General features: G+C 47.6%; 1 protein-coding gene across 3 annotated transcripts; it reads left to right on the forward strand.

Moving 5' to 3' along the window:
• Positions 1-98: 98 nt before the first annotated feature.
• On the forward strand, positions 99-6,639 carry Tgfb1i1 (transforming growth factor beta 1 induced transcript 1). 3 transcript variants are annotated; one of them, XM_038337566.1, is made up of 11 exons: positions 99-133; positions 1,293-1,408; positions 1,539-1,591; positions 1,698-1,840; positions 1,978-2,065; positions 2,173-2,278; positions 2,389-2,583; positions 4,992-5,165; positions 5,443-5,524; positions 5,718-5,866; positions 6,055-6,639. In XM_038337566.1, the coding sequence occupies exons 1-11, from the start codon at positions 121-123 to the stop codon at positions 6,319-6,321; spliced, it is 1,386 nt and encodes a 461-aa protein (XP_038193494.1). In that variant the 5' UTR covers positions 99-120; the 3' UTR covers positions 6,322-6,639. The 3 variants fall into 3 exon arrangements, with proteins under 3 accessions (XP_038193494.1, XP_038193503.1, XP_038193511.1); XM_038337575.1 differs by having other exon boundaries at positions 2,389-2,579; positions 6,055-6,307; XM_038337583.1 differs by lacking the exon at positions 99-133 and having other exon boundaries at positions 1,392-1,408; positions 1,539-1,598; positions 1,764-1,840.
• Positions 6,640-17,158: the final 10,519 nt, after the last annotated feature.

The following is a 17,158-nucleotide window of genomic DNA, read 5'->3' on the forward strand; positions in this document are numbered from 1 at the left end:
CCTGGCTTCCATACATGGTCACGGCCCTGCTTCTAACTCCCTGACGTCCCCCCCATCCCCCGCCCCCACCGGACACGGCCCCCGCCCTGCTCGCCCCAAGCTGTCCGCCAGCGCACCGCCATGGAGGACCTGGGTGAGTGGGGACCGAATCCCCTTAGCTTCTCACCCCCGCCTGCGTCTGTCCTCTTCTCCCACATTTCCCCCATCCTGGGTTTCTTCCTCCATTTTCTTGCCTCTGCCTGCCTGCGTCTCCCTCCCAAATCCACGTACCCTTTACTGCTTCTCCCTGGCTCGCTTGCAGCGCCGCGCTCTCCGTTCTTCGCTGGCTCTGCTCCCTCAACCCGGTTCGTGCAATGGACTAGGCGTTTAGACACCAATGGGGAGCTTGGATTAAGAGGCTCTGGGAAGGAAGGGGTTAAGGGATCCTTGGGTTTCGAGACTGGGAAAACGGACTAGAGAGGAGAGTGTGACATCAAGTTCGGAGATGAAAAGGGGCCAGTTAGCCGGTACCAGTGTTTCAAGGAGGGAGAAGAGCGAGCTCCGAAGTATAGCAGAGGTCAGGTAAGTCCTCAGGGCAAGAAGAAAGAGAATAACAGACAGTGCCAAGGTGACAGAAAGAAGTTTAAGGCAGCTACCTAGACTCTCAGAGAAAAAGGACCGGGAGCGTAAAGATTCAAAACGCCCCAGGCGTCTTATCCTCCCTATTTGCGGAGGCTGGGTCTGGAAGGCTGTGCTCCCCGTGGTGGGATTTCTGGACCCAACAGCAGAGGGCGCTCCGCAATAATAGTACATGGATAAGAAGTCCACCAAAAAGCAGTTCCCTGCCAGTACCACTTGCCCCTGAGGAGAACTGGGTGAGACTCCATTATGACCAAGAAATGAGCCAGGTTGGCCAGGCTGTTTAAAATATGGGGAAGAATTAGTGAGTGTGGCACAGAGAACAGTTACCCAGGAAGTTGGGTGTCAAGCATACAGCCAATTGGACGATTGGAGTCCTGTAAGAGCCAATCTCAACTGCATCAGGAAAGCTGGGGGGAATAAAAGAGTCAAGTAACTAGGTTTGTGCTTGGCTCCCAGGATAAGTCGAGGAGATTTCTGGTCATAAATACCCCCTGCTACCATTCCACTTCTTTGCCATAGCCTGGCTCTGTGTTTAGATTTCTTAGCCTCTGCCTCTAATGCCGGCTTCTATCTTTTCAAATACTGCCACTTGGAACCCCTTATCCTCTAAACACTTAAGACCTTGACACCCTCACCCCCCAGACCTCTCACCCAAGGGCCTCTCACTGCAGATGCCCTGCTCTCTGACCTGGAGACCACCACTTCCCACATGTCACGGTTAGGGGCTCCAAAAGAGCGCCCACCAGAGACACTCACACCTCCCCCACCCTATGGCCACCAGCCACAGGTGAGATGAGATTCTGGGGTCTGGGGCAGCCACCAGGGCCTGGGTTGGTTGGTCTGGGCTCGGGGAAATCAGAGTCCGCGTGAGGCAAGGAACATGACTGTCCTTCCATACACACCTCTACTCTCTGTAGACAGGATCTGGAGAACCTTCGGGAACCTCTGGGGACAAGGACCATCTATACAGGTGAGAGGCTTGGGGACTGGGGCATGGAGATGGAGAAGCTAGATGAAGTTCAGGCGAGGGGACTTGGATTCCCTTCCCTAAACCCAGATTCCCTTCTGTCCCGTAGCACAGTATGCAAGCCTCGGTCACCGAAACCTGTGGCCCCTGTGGCCCCTCCATTCTCTTCTTCCAGCGGTGTCCTGGGCAATGGGCTCTGTGAGCTAGATCGTTTGCTTCAGGAACTTAACGCCACCCAGTTCAACATCACAGGTACCAGGGTTAGGGAGCCAGTCTTTGATGGGTTGGGGACAGGGCAAAGCAGGGCAGAGTCTAGGGACACAAAGCCTTCGCTGGGAGGGTGAACTGAGAGTGGCCTCTTGCCTCGTGTTATTTTCTCATCTCTCCAGATGAAATAATGTCTCAGTTCCCATCTAGTAAGATGGCTGAAGGGGAAGAGAAGGAGGACCAAGCTGAGGACAAGAACCCACCGAGTGTGTGAGTCTGGCAGAGCTAGGAAGGAGGTGGTGGGTCTGGATGTCTGATTTACTAGAGGGGGCATCATGCTAGCAGGCTCTGAGGTTATACCACTGTGTTCTCCACAGCCCTTCCAGTCCATTGCCAGTCTCCTCAAAGCCTTCAGCCACTTCAGCCACTCTGGAGTTGGATAGATTAATGGCATCACTTTCTGACTTCCGTGTCCAGAACCACGTGAGTCTGGAAGGATTTTGCCTGGTGTCACTCTGGGGTTCACCAATCCAGTTCTGGTGCTTCCAATTTGTGGCCTTGTTGACTCAATGTCTATGTCCTCTTCACCGCAGCTTCCAGCCTCGGGGCCATCTCAGCCACCGGCGGTGAGCGCCACCCAAGAGGGGAGCCCTTCTCCACCAGGACAGACTGGCAAGGGCAGTCTGGACACCATGCTGGGCCTACTGCAGTCCGACCTCAGCCGCCGTGGGGTGCCCACTCAGGCCAAAGGCCTCTGTGGCTCCTGCAATAAACCTATCGCTGGGCAAGTAAGTGAAGCCCCGAGAACAGAGGCATATGCCTGCACAGCCACCTCCGGGAACCAGACGCCCTGCTCTTGCCTGTATAAATATTGTTTATTCTTTGAGAATTTAATACATATAATCAGCATATTTTGGTTCTGCCTAGCCCCTCTTTTAATTCCTTCCAGTTCCCCCACCTTCCTCTCAACTTCATGTCATCTTTTCCAAAGCCACTGAGTACAGTCAGTGCTTCCGGTATGTGATTGGGTGCAGGGCCATTCCCTGGCGCATTGGCACCATCCAGGGGCCACATTCCTGGAGAAAAGAGAAGCACCCTCTCCCAGCAGGTCACAACTGCCAATCGCTCCTCTGCTGGAGGTTGGGCTAGGCGAGCGCCCCCCTCCTTCCTCGAAGGAATTTTAACTAGCTTGATACTGAGGAGGTCTTGTGAAAGAGCCACAGCTGCCTTGCGTTCATGAGTACAACATCCTGTCTTGCCGAGAATGTTCAGATTCACAGCAGTCTCCCTGCTTCTGGCTCTTGCAATCTTCCCCAGCCCTCTTCTGTGATGATCTCTGAGCCTTGTGGGGAGAGGGTGCACTACAGAGCCCCATTTAGGACAGGGCCTGTCAATGAATAACCTGTGGAGGGGAAACTGCTTTTCTTGTGAAGCTGTTGCATGTGCTAGATAGACCCTCTGTTGCTGAGCTGTACCCTAACTCTCAGATTTGGGGGGGGGGGTCAGTGTTTTATGTATCTCATGCTGGCCTCAAATTCAGTCTATATTCAAGGATAAACTCCAGTCTGACTACTGGGGTTGTAGGCATGCTTTCCCCTTCCGAGTTTATCTGTGATTCTTGGGGATTAAACCCAAGACTTTGTGTATGCTAGGCAAGCACTCTACCACCTAAGACACAACCCTAGCCCAACCCTTGGAATTTTGAAATAAGACCTTACTATGTAGCCCAGGCTACAAAACCCACCATGGTCCTTCCTTTACCCCCCAAGGTCTAGGATTTCCAGCATGTGTGACTATGCCCACCAAAAGTGGACATTACTATTTATATGTTAAAAAAAAAACACGATTTTTATCTTTTGAGGTAGTTGATGCGGGAGATTTGAAATAACCAAAAATAGTCCTTTTAGAATAAATCAGTTTTAATAAAAGAAGAAAGAGGGGCACACTTACAAAGCCAAAGCTCCAACGAAGCAGAGAGTCAAGCGGGAAAAAACAGGGGGGTCTCTCCCCAACCCGGTTCTTTTTAAAGGTACCTTTCTCCCCTGGGGCAGCCATGCCCCTGAACGCAGGGATTGGGCCAGCTTCCCCAACAGGTAGTGTCTCACTGTTGCCCAGGCTGACCAGAAATGCACTCTGTACCCCAGACTAGCTTGGAGTTCATCACAATCTTACCTCAGCCTCCCAAGTGCTGGAAGTACAGGTGTGAGCCATCATGCCCAGCTATGTCTTATGTTTCCTTAATTTAAAAAGTTGTGTGTGTGCTAGGGACTGAACCCAGGGCCTTCACAAATGCCAAATACATCTTTTGCCACACTGAACTAACCGTTAGCACCATATGTATTTATGGATGAGAAAACTGAAACTCTTAGTGATGAGCCATAGGGTAATAAGTGCAACCTGGTTAGTATTCTATGTGACCCTACTGTGCACCAGACACTGTTCCAGCTCCTTTTCATACCCTGCTTCATCTAATCTTCACAAGAGCCTATTGCTTTTGTCTAGTCTCTCTCTTCCCTTTCGGAGTTTGGTCCAGGAGTCCTAGTTCTTGGGTCACGGACTGCGTGAATATGACCCAGTATAGCGAGCTGTGCCTGGTCGGCTTAAAGCATCTCCTTAGATTAAGTACCTGACTCCCATAGCAGAGTTAATGACCACAGAAAGCAGGGTAGTATGGTTTCTGTGAGGCTCTAGGCTCTTCAGTCTTCATAGGTCGCTTCCTCTGCTAAAATGTAGGTTTGTGTTGGCCTAAAAGATGACTCTGTTACCTGGCACAGTGGTGTGTGTATACCTTAATTCTAGCACCCTGGAGGCTGAGAGTTGGGAGGATTGAACTACACGGGGAGTCTGAAGTCAGGGCGGCTTAGAAAGATTCTGTCTCAAAAACAAAACAAAACAAAACAAAAAAAAACACCCTACATAAACTTTAAAGTAATTAAACCTTTTTGTGGGCTCTTAGAAGGAGTGTGGCCCCAATACACTATGCCTTATGTGCTTTGTGAACAAAGACCCTGGAGTGAAGCCAGAAGGCCGGCTTTGGACCTCTAACACAGTTTGCATCACCCTGGACTTTCGTTTTTTCATCCTGACCTACCAGGGTTAAGACTGGGAAAATGCCGGGTCTGTAAACCTTAGCTCACCCAGCACCCCCAAACATTGAGCCACTTGAGCTGACAGAAACCTCCATTCAACTTCGCAGGTGGTTACAGCTCTGGGTAGAGCCTGGCACCCCGAGCACTTCCTTTGCAGCGGTTGTTCCACAACCCTGGGAGGCAGCAGTTTCTTCGAGAAGGATGGGGCTCCCTTTTGCCCCGAGTGCTACTTTGAGCGCTTCTCCCCACGTTGTGGCTTCTGCAACCAACCCATCCGACACGTAAGCTCTACAGAGCCCCGCCCATTTGGCCGTTCACGCAGAGAAACGGCCAAATATCGACCTTTCTCCCAGCTATCTCCACGCCCACCCCATCCTGCCTCTCCTGTTTTTCCTCTTTAACCCCAAATTCCTTGTTAGTTCTTCCCCCTACAGACATATACTTCCTGTTGTCCCCACTCCCCTCCCCGCCAGGTCTTTCCCCCATCCCCATTCCCAGAGGGAGGTGGAGGAAGAAGGGACAGAAGGCGACAGTAGTGTCCTTTTTCGTTTTTTGCAGAAAATGGTTACCGCCTTGGGCACCCACTGGCACCCAGAACATTTCTGCTGCGTCAGCTGCGGAGAACCCTTCGGAGAAGAGGGTGAGAGCTCACTCTTAAAAGCTACAGATCCACTGTTCTCCCTGCCTAGAGTTTTCTTCTATTCTGTCTGGCCGTTCCCACCCCATCTCGCCCTTTCCTTGACCTAGACCCTATCCTTCCCTTCCTACTACCCACACCCGCTGCCACTCTTGGATCTCGTAGTCCTGCCCAAATCTTCTGTCTCTGCCCCCAGGTTTCCACGAGCGGGAGGGCCGCCCCTACTGCCGGCGGGACTTCCTGCAGCTGTTCGCCCCGCGCTGCCAGGGCTGCCAAGGCCCCATATTGGATAACTACATCTCGGCACTCAGCGCGCTCTGGCACCCAGACTGCTTCGTCTGCAGGGTGCGTGGCTGTGGGGAGTGGGCTAGGAGCCCAGAGTGGGGTGATTCATTGGTTAGTTGGGTTAACTTTTTCTGAAAGCAGCTCTTCACAAAGGCTGCGAGGCTGCAGGGTTAAGGTGGATGTTAGTTACCTATGTGGGTTATCTGCTCAGGGTTTTGGCTCATTTTGTCGATTCCTCCTTCTGGTAGGAGTGCCTCGCGCCCTTCTCCGGGGGCAGCTTTTTTGAGCACGAGGGTCGCCCGCTGTGTGAGAACCATTTCCATGCCCAGCGTGGTTCTCTGTGTGCCACGTGTGGCCTCCCAGTGACTGGCCGCTGTGTGTCTGCTCTGGGCCGCCGCTTCCATCCGGATCACTTCACCTGCACCTTCTGCCTGCGCCCACTCACCAAAGGCTCCTTCCAGGAGCGTGCCAGCAAGCCTTATTGCCAGCCTTGCTTCCTGAAGCTCTTCGGCTGACCTCCTGTTGGATCACGGATCTCCAAAACTAAGTCTCCAAAAACCCATTTGTGGGAAAGACTGAGTCCTCCAGATCACTAGCTCTGGAGCTACCCAGACATCCCTTGCCCCTACCCCCACTCCCATCCCCGTTGTGGCCCAGCCACTGAACAGACCGACCCCTAAGGTACTCTAGGTTTGTCCAGTTCAGAAAGGGACCCACACGCCTAAAACGCCCACTACCTGGAATGTAGACCTCACTTTGACCTGATCCCAGTTCTTGTAATTCCAACCAATCAGAGGCCAGGATGTCCCGAGTCCCCACCCCCCACCGCTCACTATTCTGTACACTTTTTTCTACAAACATAAAAACACGCTCCACATCTCACGGTGCCAGAGAACCTTGCTTTACTACCCAGACGCCCTGGCCAGGCTCGATGCTCTAAGGAGGGCTCTAGGCCACAGCTCTCTTCAGCCCTGGAGATGAAAACGAATATCGGATGAAGGCAAACTCGGAGAGGCATGCCAGTAATCCCAACAGGGAGGCCAGGGCAGGCAGGCTATCCTCAGCTGTATAGCAAAACTGAGGCCAGGTTGGGTTTATGAGACTAACTAAAAGCAAGCAAAATAACCCTCTAAAAAAAACAAACAAAAATAACTGAAAACCCAAATCCAAAACAGTGGCAACCGAGTGAAAGGTATGGCTGTTCATGACCGTAACCCCACACCAGGGCGGCAAGTTCAAAACCAGTCTGCATGGATATGGTGAGATCCAGGCCAGCCTGGATCCTAGGTTACAGTATAAAACCTAGTATCAAAGACAGGGTGTGGTGGGGTGGGGAGAAAACCCAGGTTCAATTCCTAGCAGCCGCAACTGTCTATAACTACAATCCAGGGAACACAACACCCTCTTCTGGCCTCCACAGGTGCATGCATGGGACACAGACATACCTGTTGGCAAATACATACAAAATACCAGTTTTTAAAAAGGGTTGATGAAACTACTCAGTGGTTAAGAGTTGCTGCTGCATGTTGAGAAGGTGTGTGTGTGTTCAGTTCCCAGCACCCACATGGTGGCTCACAACCATCTGTAACCCCAGTTCCAAGGGGGCTCCTGCATGCATGTAGTGTGCATACATACATCCAGGCAAACGCATACACATAAAACTAAACCTTTAAAACAACTCAAAGTACTAGGCTGGAAAGAACACTCAGCTGTAAAGCACTGGACAGGTAGAGGTGGAAGCAGGACAAGTACGGAGTCTGGGGCGTCTTCAACCCTCCTCTTCCTCCCCCTCCCAGCTCCCTGTGTTCTTGAATTCTTGAAATAAGTGCTTAATTTGTGCATTCTCCCCCCTTTCTCTTTCTCCTTAGTTTGGTTCCCAGATTTTATCCCCCCCCCAACTCCCTTGTTGTTTGATTTGGTTTTGCGAGATAGGTTTCTCTGTGTAGCCCTGGTTGTTTTTGAACCAGGCTAACCTTGAATTTAGAGATCTGCCCACTTCTGCCTGGAATCAAAGGCATGAACTGCCATGCCCAGCTTCACCCAACTCCTTTTAAAGAACTCTCAGCGGTCACATCAAAGTCAAGAATTGCCTTTAACTATTTTAGGGGATCACAAGTCAGGTAAAACTAGGCCCTTGACTATACCACAGAAGAGGATTTCAGGATGAACTAGTTTATAGAGCAGAGTTACTGCTTATTAAAAAGAAACTTTTAACATAGGTCTTAACCACAGGGCTAAGCGGGGGTGGGGGGGAGGGGCTCTGGGGAAGAAAGGAAGACATGCCTCAAACCATAGGTGTGGGCTCCTCAAAGCCAGGCAAGCCAGGCCTAAGTGTCCCAGTGGTCAGCGTATATAGGGTTTGAAGTGCTGATGAGTTTCTAAAGCACCCTCTACTTCTCTGTTTCTAGTCCTCTTTTTGGTAATTAAGGTTATTAGTTTGGACAAAGTGGCTGGCTACAGAATGAAAAAAAGGTCTTTACCAATTACATATCCAATAGAAGGTTGATATCTAAAATATAAAAAGAACTAAAAAAAGTTTAGGTTAAGAAAACAAATAACCTCATTAAAAATGGGGTACAGAACTAAGCAGCGTTCTCAAAAAGATGAAACCCAAGTGGCTGAGAAACATTTAAAGAGTGTCCAACATCCTTAATCATCAGGAAAATTGCAAATCAAAACAACTTTGAACATTACTTGGGAGGCAGAGGCAGGCGGATCTCTGAGTTTGAAGCCAGCCTGGTCTATAAAGTGAGTTCCAGGACAGCCAGAGCTACACAGAGAAACCCTGTCTTGAAAAAACAAAAATGAACAAACAAACAAAAACAAAACTATTTAGAGATTTCATCTTCAGTCAGAACATTTCAGTCAGAATGGCCAAGATCAGTAAAACAAATGACATTTCATGCTGGTGAGGATGTGGGTTATGAGGAACACTCAACATTGCTGACGGGAGTGTAAACTCATACACCACTTTGGAAATCAGGGTAGAAGTTCCTCAGGAATATGGGAATAGCTCTCACTCAAGATCATGGTACTCTGCATGCCACCAGAGAGTAAGGTAAAGACCAACCCAGCTACAAGTCCTTCACTATATAATATGACCTGCCTGCACGATATCCTGGTGCAACAGTGGCACAAGCATTGAGGGAGTAACCAACCACTCTCTAATGGGATTTAAGACCCACTCCATGAGATGGAACCCATGCCTTACTCTGCTCAGGTGGCCAAGAAACAGACTAAATAGGTCATAGACCTAGAAGAAAATAAAACTATGTTCTGCTAGGAATGTGACAATAAAATGACTTCTAATGACATCTCCTATACCCACAGATCAGTGTCCCTCTCACCCATCAAAGAAACGCCTTCTTTTTGACAGGGTTTCTGTGTGTAACAGTCCTAGCTGTCTTGGAACTAGCTCTGTAGACCAGGCTGGCCACGGAGACCCACCTACCTCTGTTTCCCGAGTGCTGTGATTAAAGGCGTGCACCACACTGCCCAACAGAGAAACGTCTTCCTGCAGTAGATGGGAACTAATACAGAGACCCATGACTGGACAATGTGCAGAGAGTAAGAGATCTTGGAACACCCAGTCCTTAATGGCATGTTTTCACCAATTTCCTCCCCTCAGGGCTCAGGAAACTATTCAGAAGAGAAGGCAAAAATATTGTAAGAGCCAGAGGGGATGAAAGACATCAAGGAAACGGCATCTCCAGGCACAACAGGACTGAGTCAAATATGAGCTCACAGAGACTGTGGCAGCATGCAGAGCCTGTGCAGGTCCAAGCCAAATGGAGTGCCAGTGCTGAGAGGGGAAATAGACAGGAGCTCCCATCCCTAACCAGAAGGCCATCTTCAACTGAGAGCTACTTGCAAAGGGAGAAATGTGTCTTCTCCAATGGAATCTCACTGGCTATACAAACACGCCCAGCAGTAGATGGCCAACATAAAATGAACTCAGTGGTATTTTTGGAGATTTTTTTTGCTTCATATTGCTTTGTTTGGGCTTTTTTTGTTTTACCTCCTGGTCTTTTGTTTGTATATTATGATTTCCTGTTTTGTGTTTTTATGCTTGTGTGTATGTGTGTCTCTCTGTCTCTGTATGTGTATATATATGTATATAAATAAAACAAAACAAAGTATATATACACAAAAATTTTTCTTTGTTTTGTTTTATTTGCCTGCTAGAGAGAGAGAGAGAGAGACAGAGAGAGAGACAGAGAGAGAAGGCTTGGAGATGGAAGGGTAGGGTGGTGGGGAGGATCTGGAAGGAGATGAGGAAGGAAAAACTGATCAGAATATATTGTATGAAAAGAATATTTTAAATTAAAAGATTATTAGGTGGCTCTGGGCTGCCATGTAGGTGCTGGGAATTGAACCTGGGTCTTCTGTGAGAGAAGCCAGGTTCTATTTCTCTAGCCTCTTGTTAGAATTCTTGATTCTCAGATGTTAAGAGACATTACCCAATTTCTTGGGTGAGGGTCTTCTTTGCCTTATAATCTATGTATTCACCTGGTTAAGGGGTGCGTGCATGTGTATGTGGGTACCTGTGTGTATCTATGAAATTTTCACCTCACTGAGAGACAAGGATTGGTGAATAAATACTCCAGTTTTCTAGCCCATTAATGGTCCATTCTGAGGTGCATTCTGTGCAGCATCTCAATCCCCTAGCTAAGGGTCTATCCTGAGGTTCTGTCTCTACAGCTAATGATCTATCCTGAGGTTCAGTCTGTACAGCTAATGGTCTATCCTAAGGTTCAGTCTGTACAGCAACTAATGGTCTATCCTGAGGTTCAGTCTGTACAGCAGCTAATGGTCTATCCTGAGGTTCAATCTGTACAGCTAATGATCTATCCTGAGGTTCAGTTTGTACACCTAATGGTCTATTCTGAGGGTCAGTCTGTACAGCTAATGGTCTATCCTGAGGTTCAGTCTGTACAGCTAATGGTCTATCCTGAGGTTCAGTTTGTACACCTAATGGTCTATTCTGAGGGTCAGTCTGTACAGCTAATGGTCTATCCTGAGGTTCAGTCTGTACAGCTAATGGTCTATCCTGAGGTTCAGTTTCTACACCTAATGGTCTATTCTGAGGGTCAGTCTGTACAGCTAATGGTCTATCCTGAGGTTCAGTCTGTACAGCTAATGGTCTATCCTGAGGTTCAGTTTCTACACCTAATGGTCTATCCTGAGGTTCAGTCTGTACAGCTAATGGTCTATCCTGAGGTTCAGTTTCTACACCTAATGGTCTATTCTGAGGGTCAGTCTGTACAGCTAATGGTCTATCCTGAGGTTCAGTCTGTACAGCTAATGGTCTATCCTGAGGTTCAGTTTCTACACCTAATGGTCTATTCTGAGGGTCAGTCTGTACAGCTAATGGTCTATCCTGAGGTTCAGTCTGTACAGCTAATGGTCTATCCTGAGGTTCAGTCTGTACAGCTAATGGTCTATCCTGAGGTTCAGTCTGTACAGCTAATGGTCTATCCTGAGGTTCAGTTTCTACACCTAATGGTCTATTCTGAGGGTCAGTCTGTACAGCTAATGGTCTATCCTGAGGTTCAGTCTGTACAGTAACTAAGACCCCTAGGGGCTCCAGCTTCTCATAAGTTCTACCCATTAAATAGTGCATCACTTTCTGTCCTTTCTCCTTTGTCTTACTTCCTCTACTCCTTCATAGACCTTACTATAATCACATGTCCAGCGAAGTTTGGTTGGCCTTCCACAACTGTGACTTCCACATCTCACTTCCCCCTCGATTATTCTCAGACAAGGAACTCAGGAAGAAGTGGGGAGTCTTGGAGACTTGAGAGGGACGTTTTGTGACTTTAAAGATGGGCCATGTGTATATGAGCAGGGCACCCAGCCATGTCTGCTTGAGGGGATGGTGTGAATTCAACCAGCCTTTGCGCATTTACAACATTTAAGGTATCATAAGGAATCTTGAGATAACACAATATCTAGGCATGTGTGGGACTTGAGCATCCTTAGATCTTCACCTCTGTAGTGAATTCTGGACCTTACAGGTCCTGAGGAATGAGTATACTTTAATTATCACATGAGTTCTAGGCTTAAGACGGTGGTGACCTGTGCCCTTCTGTCTGTCGGAACTGGGACAGAAACTTCAGCTGGGTACTCACCAAAATGTCTTTCTTCCATTCGTACGTCTTCGGGGACCATATGCCTCTTCGCATCTTAAGCTCTGTTTTTGCAGCTCTAGCCGCTCCTTAAACACAAACATCATATTCATTCAAAATACCTTTCCCTGTTTCCCGCTTTAAGGATGCTTGCCTAATCATACAAGTCCTCCTGACTCAGGATGCCCCTTTCTGACTTCCAGTCTGATCAATTCTAGAAGACAGAAGAGTGGATAATTACTGTCCCTTCCTGTATTCAATCCGTGCTCAGCAGTGGGCCAAGAACCAATCACAACAGCCCATGCTCAGCAATGGGCCACCAAGAACCAATCACATCAGCCTGTTCTTGAGGTGTCTTTAACCTGCTGGTAAGAGCGAGTAGAACCAGACAAGGGCCACAAGTATACCCAGAACTATACCAGAAAAGTCAAAGAAGCGGGCTTCTCTCATCTAGTCTCTCTTTCCAGGGCTCAGCATCAAAGCCAGGGCATCTGCACATGCCAGGCACGCGCTCTGCCACAGTAGCATCTGTGTGTCACAGAGACCAAAATACCTGACAAGGACTTAAAAGGAGTGAGAGGCTCAGGATCCCAAAGATTCAGTGAGTCCATAGCCTTAGCACAACCCCCGAGCAACCCGACTCCAGGTTCAAAACTAAGGAAAGACACACCCTGAAAATGGGACCAGAGCCAGGGGAAGAGACACTTTGTCCCTGAATCCTGAATCCAGAACCAAAAAGAAACACAGTTTGGCCCCAGAATCAGAGCCATCTCTGCCCCTGACACAAAACCAACCAATCCCTGAGAAGGGAAAACAAATCAATCACTGAGCTCCTAGAGGCTTCGAATTCCCCCTCAGTTACTGGCAGTTGGGAATTCACTGCAGGCCTGGAAATCCCCTTACATCATAGGGGGCAGCCAATCCCAAACTTGGAAGTCTGAAATTCCCCTCACCCCACCAGCCCGGAGCAGCCAATTACAAGTCCAGAAGCTTGGAATTCCCCAAACCTCGTCCCCTATATAAACCCCCTCTTTTCACAGCTAGGGAGGGACTCTCTTGCACTATTCCTGTTGCTGCTGTGGACCGATGGAGGGATCCAAGTTAAGTCGCAATAAAGACTGCTTTTGCATCAGATACTGTCTCATGATGATGATTTGGGGATCCGAACTTTGGGTGCAATAGGGGAAAGAGTACATCTTGGCTCACAGTATCACAGGGTTTATCCATTGTGGTTGAGAAGTCATGGCAGACCAGCTCGGTGCACAGTGGTAGAGGCTCTTCACATCGTGGTAGACCAGCAAGCAGAACAAACAGGAACCAGGAACTGAGTGTTGTGATTATAGTTGTGTGCCAGCTGAGACATGGTTTTAAAGAGGTGTCACAGACTAGGTACGGAAGGCTGGGAAGAACTGGTCATCTGGCAGTCAGGGAGCTCTGTAATGAGTCTTTTTCTGTCCTGCTAGCTCTGGAGACTTCTTATTATGAAAGCCCGGCCTATAGCTTAGGCTTGTTCCTAGCTAGCTCTTATAATTTAAATTAACCCATTTCTACTAATCTATATTCTATTACATAGTTCTATCTCTTTCACCTTGGACCTCCTGTTTCTTCTCCACATCTCCCGGTGTCTCCCACACACCTAGCTTCCTCCTCCTCCTCTTCCTTTCTCTCCCTGGAAATCCCACGTTATCTCTACTGCCAGTTATTGACCGTTAAGCTCTTTATTAAACCAATCGCGGCAATGTGTCTCCACACAGTGTACAAACATCCCACAACAGAACTCCGCTAAGGTGAAGACTTGAGGGATATGAAAATTTTCAGCAAGCTGAACTCATTGGTACAGGAAAGGACTTTCTGAAGCAGGACCCCAATAACACAGGCATTGAGACCAACAATCACTAAATGAGATCTCATGAAGCTAAAAAGTTTTAGTATAGCAAAGAACACCATCATTTAAACAAAGAGGCAATGAGAAAATGAGAATGAGAAAAGTCTTTACCAATTACACATCTGACGGGGTTATTAGCTGGAATATACAAATATTCATAAAAAATATGAAATCAAGAAAAAATAACCCAATTTTAAAATGGTAGATATAGAAGTAAGTAGAGAGTTATTGAAAAATGAGACACAATGACTGAAAAACAATTTTAAAAATGTTCAACCAATATTCTTCACCCTCAGGGAAATGCAAATTAAAACGACTTTGAGATTTGTTCTTAGCCCCATCAGAATAGCCAAGATCAATAAAAACAATGATATCTCATGCTGGCAAGGATTCTAGGAAAGGAGACACTTATGCATTGTGGGAGCACAAACTGGCACAGCCACTTTGGAAATCAGTATGGAGGTTCTTGAAAAAGTTGGAAGACAATCTACCATAAATTCAACTATACCTCTCTTTGGCACATACCCAAAGGACTTTACTTCTTACTGCAGAGATGCTTGTTCGTCCACGTTCACTCCAGCGCCATTCATAATAGCCAGAAATGGGAAAGAGCCTAGATGTCCATAAACTGATGGAAGGCTAAGGAAAGTGAGATATTTGTATTTCATTCACAATATCCACAGAGGTTAGGTAGCTACTACGTGACCAAGGAGGAGAGGGGATTTTCCAAGGCAGGGGAAACAGAATATAGTGTTTTAAGGGGATAAGGAGAAAATTAAATAGGAGGGTTAAATGGGGACACAGGGTAGAGGAGGGAAAGTGAGGAGGGGCAGCTGACACTAAAGGGCTTTTGAAAGCTCTGTGGATCATCGGAGTAGCTTCCTCCTGCTGTAGATGGGAACTAAGACAGGGACCCACATCTGGGCATGTGCAGACAGAGAGACAGAGATATATATATACACTCAGAGACAGAGACCTTGGAACATTCAACCCTAAGGGGGATGTCTCCATCAAATTCCTCCCCCTCAGGGTTCAGAGAACTTTGCACAAGAGGAAGAGGAAAGAGTGTAAGAGTCAAAGGGAATGAAAGACAGCAATGAAACAAGGCCTTCTGGACACAACAGGACTGACGTACATATGAACTCACAGACTGGGGCAGCACGCACAGGGCCTGCCCAGGTCTATGGATCCAACACCGAGAGGGGAAGTGGACATGAGCCTCCATCCCTAACTCAGAGACTATTTCCAAATCATATTTGTCTGCAAAGAAAAAATTAGTTTTCTCAAGCAGAGTCTCAGTGGGTATAGAAACCACATCTATGCCCAGCAGTAGATGGTCAACACAAACTCAAGGGTATCTTGGAAGGTATTTTTGTCTCTCATAATGCTTAGTCTAGGATTTTTCCAATTTTGTGTTTTGTGGAATTTTTGTGTGTGCAAATATGTGTGTCTCTGCATCTGTATGTTTTTCTTGCTTTTTTTAATTTGGTTTTTTTCCTCTTAATTTCTCCTATTTGTTTGTTTTTGTTTTATTTATCTTTTAGCTGACATTTTCTAATGAGAGAGAGGGAAAAAAGGTGTGGATAGAGAGGTGGGAAGGATCTGGGAGGGGTTGGGGAAAGGAAACTGTAATCAGTATATATAATATGAAATAAATCCGTTTTCAATTAAAAAGAAATAAAAGAAGAGTCACGTGGAAACCCACTACTGTAGAAGCTTCCTAAAATGCAATGCACATTAATGGAATTTCCACGGAGTTGCCATATAATGAGGGAGACAATGTCCCAACTTGGTACAAAATCCCAGTACCAAGAACGGGTCACCATCTGATGAAGTCATTGGCCAGAGGGGTCAGATGGAATCCCAAACATTGCCAAGGCTACTGGTTTTGCTCCATAGCCTGATGGTAAGACTATTGCTGGAGATGGTACTTATTTATGTCACTGAACATGAAAAAATCGAGAAGGTGTCCAATGAGAAGCCTCACCCTACTGAGTGGTGTCTGTCCACAGTGCTGGAAAGTGCTGTATGCTCTACCAGAGGAGAAAAGTAGTCCTCAGTCTCACCCAGCTACAAACCCTACAGCTTCCAACAGAGACCTGCTCAAAAGATACTCGTCGGTGCACACACATTCTGAGAGTAACTAACCACTTTTTGGTTGTATTTCAGGTCCACTCCGTGAGATGGAACTCATACCCAACACTGCTAAAGTGATCCAAAACCTGAAACTAGGCCCTAGGGGACAACATACTACAATCATCCTGCTAAGTGCATGCAGCTATATAATGATTCTTAGTAACATATTACTGTATCCATCAATCAATGCATCACTGAAACCTCATCGGATCATTAACACAGAGACCCACCTGGGCACGCTAAGAGGGAGCGGCTTTAGAGCACTCAGCCTTAAATGGGAGGTTTATACCACACCCCTCCTCTCAAGGTTCAGGGATCTACGTGGACGAGGAGATGGACAGACTCTAAGAGCCGGAGGTGGAGGCTGACTCCAAGGAAGCAGGGTTTCCAGACACAAGACGGCTGCTGTGGATCTGATCTCACAGACAGTGTAAGACCGGCACAAGTTCAGACTAGACAGAATCCCAGCATAGAGCAGGGGAGTGGGCACCAAGAAGCGATTTGCTATTGATAGCTACTGGGAGAGGGAAATCGGCTTTCTCAATGGAGAGACACTGGGTACATTAACTACACCCCAGAGCAGGTCTCATGCTCAGGAGTACCTGGTCAGCACAAACAGCCTCAATGTTTTCTTTTCTTTTTCTGTTTTGTTTTTGGCTTTCCTTCCTCCCTTCCTTCCTTCCTTCTTTCCTTCCTCTCTCCCTTCTTTCCTCCCTCCCTCCCTCCCTCCCTCCCTCCCTCCCTCCCTCCCTCCCATCCTCCCTCCCTCCCTCCCTCCCTCCCTCCCTCCCTCCCTTCCTTCCTTCCTTTCCTCCTCCCTTTCTTCCTTTTTTGAGAGAGAAAAGAATATGAAATTGATTAGGGAGAGGGGGATCTGTGAAGAGCCATGGAAGGGAAATGAACATGTCCAAAATGTATTGCGCAAAAATTTTTTAAAAGTAAAATTTAAAAAATTCCTGGAGTGGATCATAAAGAAACTAGAAAATATTTGGGTTGAGAAGGGCAGGGGAGCGGTGAGGGCAATGTGATTTCATTCTAGGTTTTGTATGGCAGATGTCAAGGTCCAGCAAGCCTGGGCAGCCAGTCTGGGGAGCATGTACTCCCTACTGACTATCATGGGGAGCTGAGGAGGACTTCTGGGTAGAGCGGCAACCCTGCCAGCATTGGATTAGAATCTAGAGGCTGGCTAAGCCAGGCTCCCTC

The sequence above is a fragment of the Arvicola amphibius genome, chromosome 1 (assembly GCF_903992535.2).
Source record: "Arvicola amphibius chromosome 1, mArvAmp1.2, whole genome shotgun sequence".
In the NCBI taxonomy this organism is placed as follows: domain Eukaryota; kingdom Metazoa; phylum Chordata; class Mammalia; order Rodentia; family Cricetidae; genus Arvicola; species Arvicola amphibius.

Coding starts and splice junctions, on each gene's coding strand:
- Tgfb1i1 (XM_038337566.1), top strand. Junction 2,279..2,388: donor ACTTCCGTGTCCAGAACCAC/GTGAGTCTGGAA, acceptor TCTTCACCGCAG/CTTCCAGCCTCGGGGCCATC. Junction 2,584..4,991: donor ATAAACCTATCGCTGGGCAA/GTAAGTGAAGCC, acceptor TCAACTTCGCAG/GTGGTTACAGCTCTGGGTAG.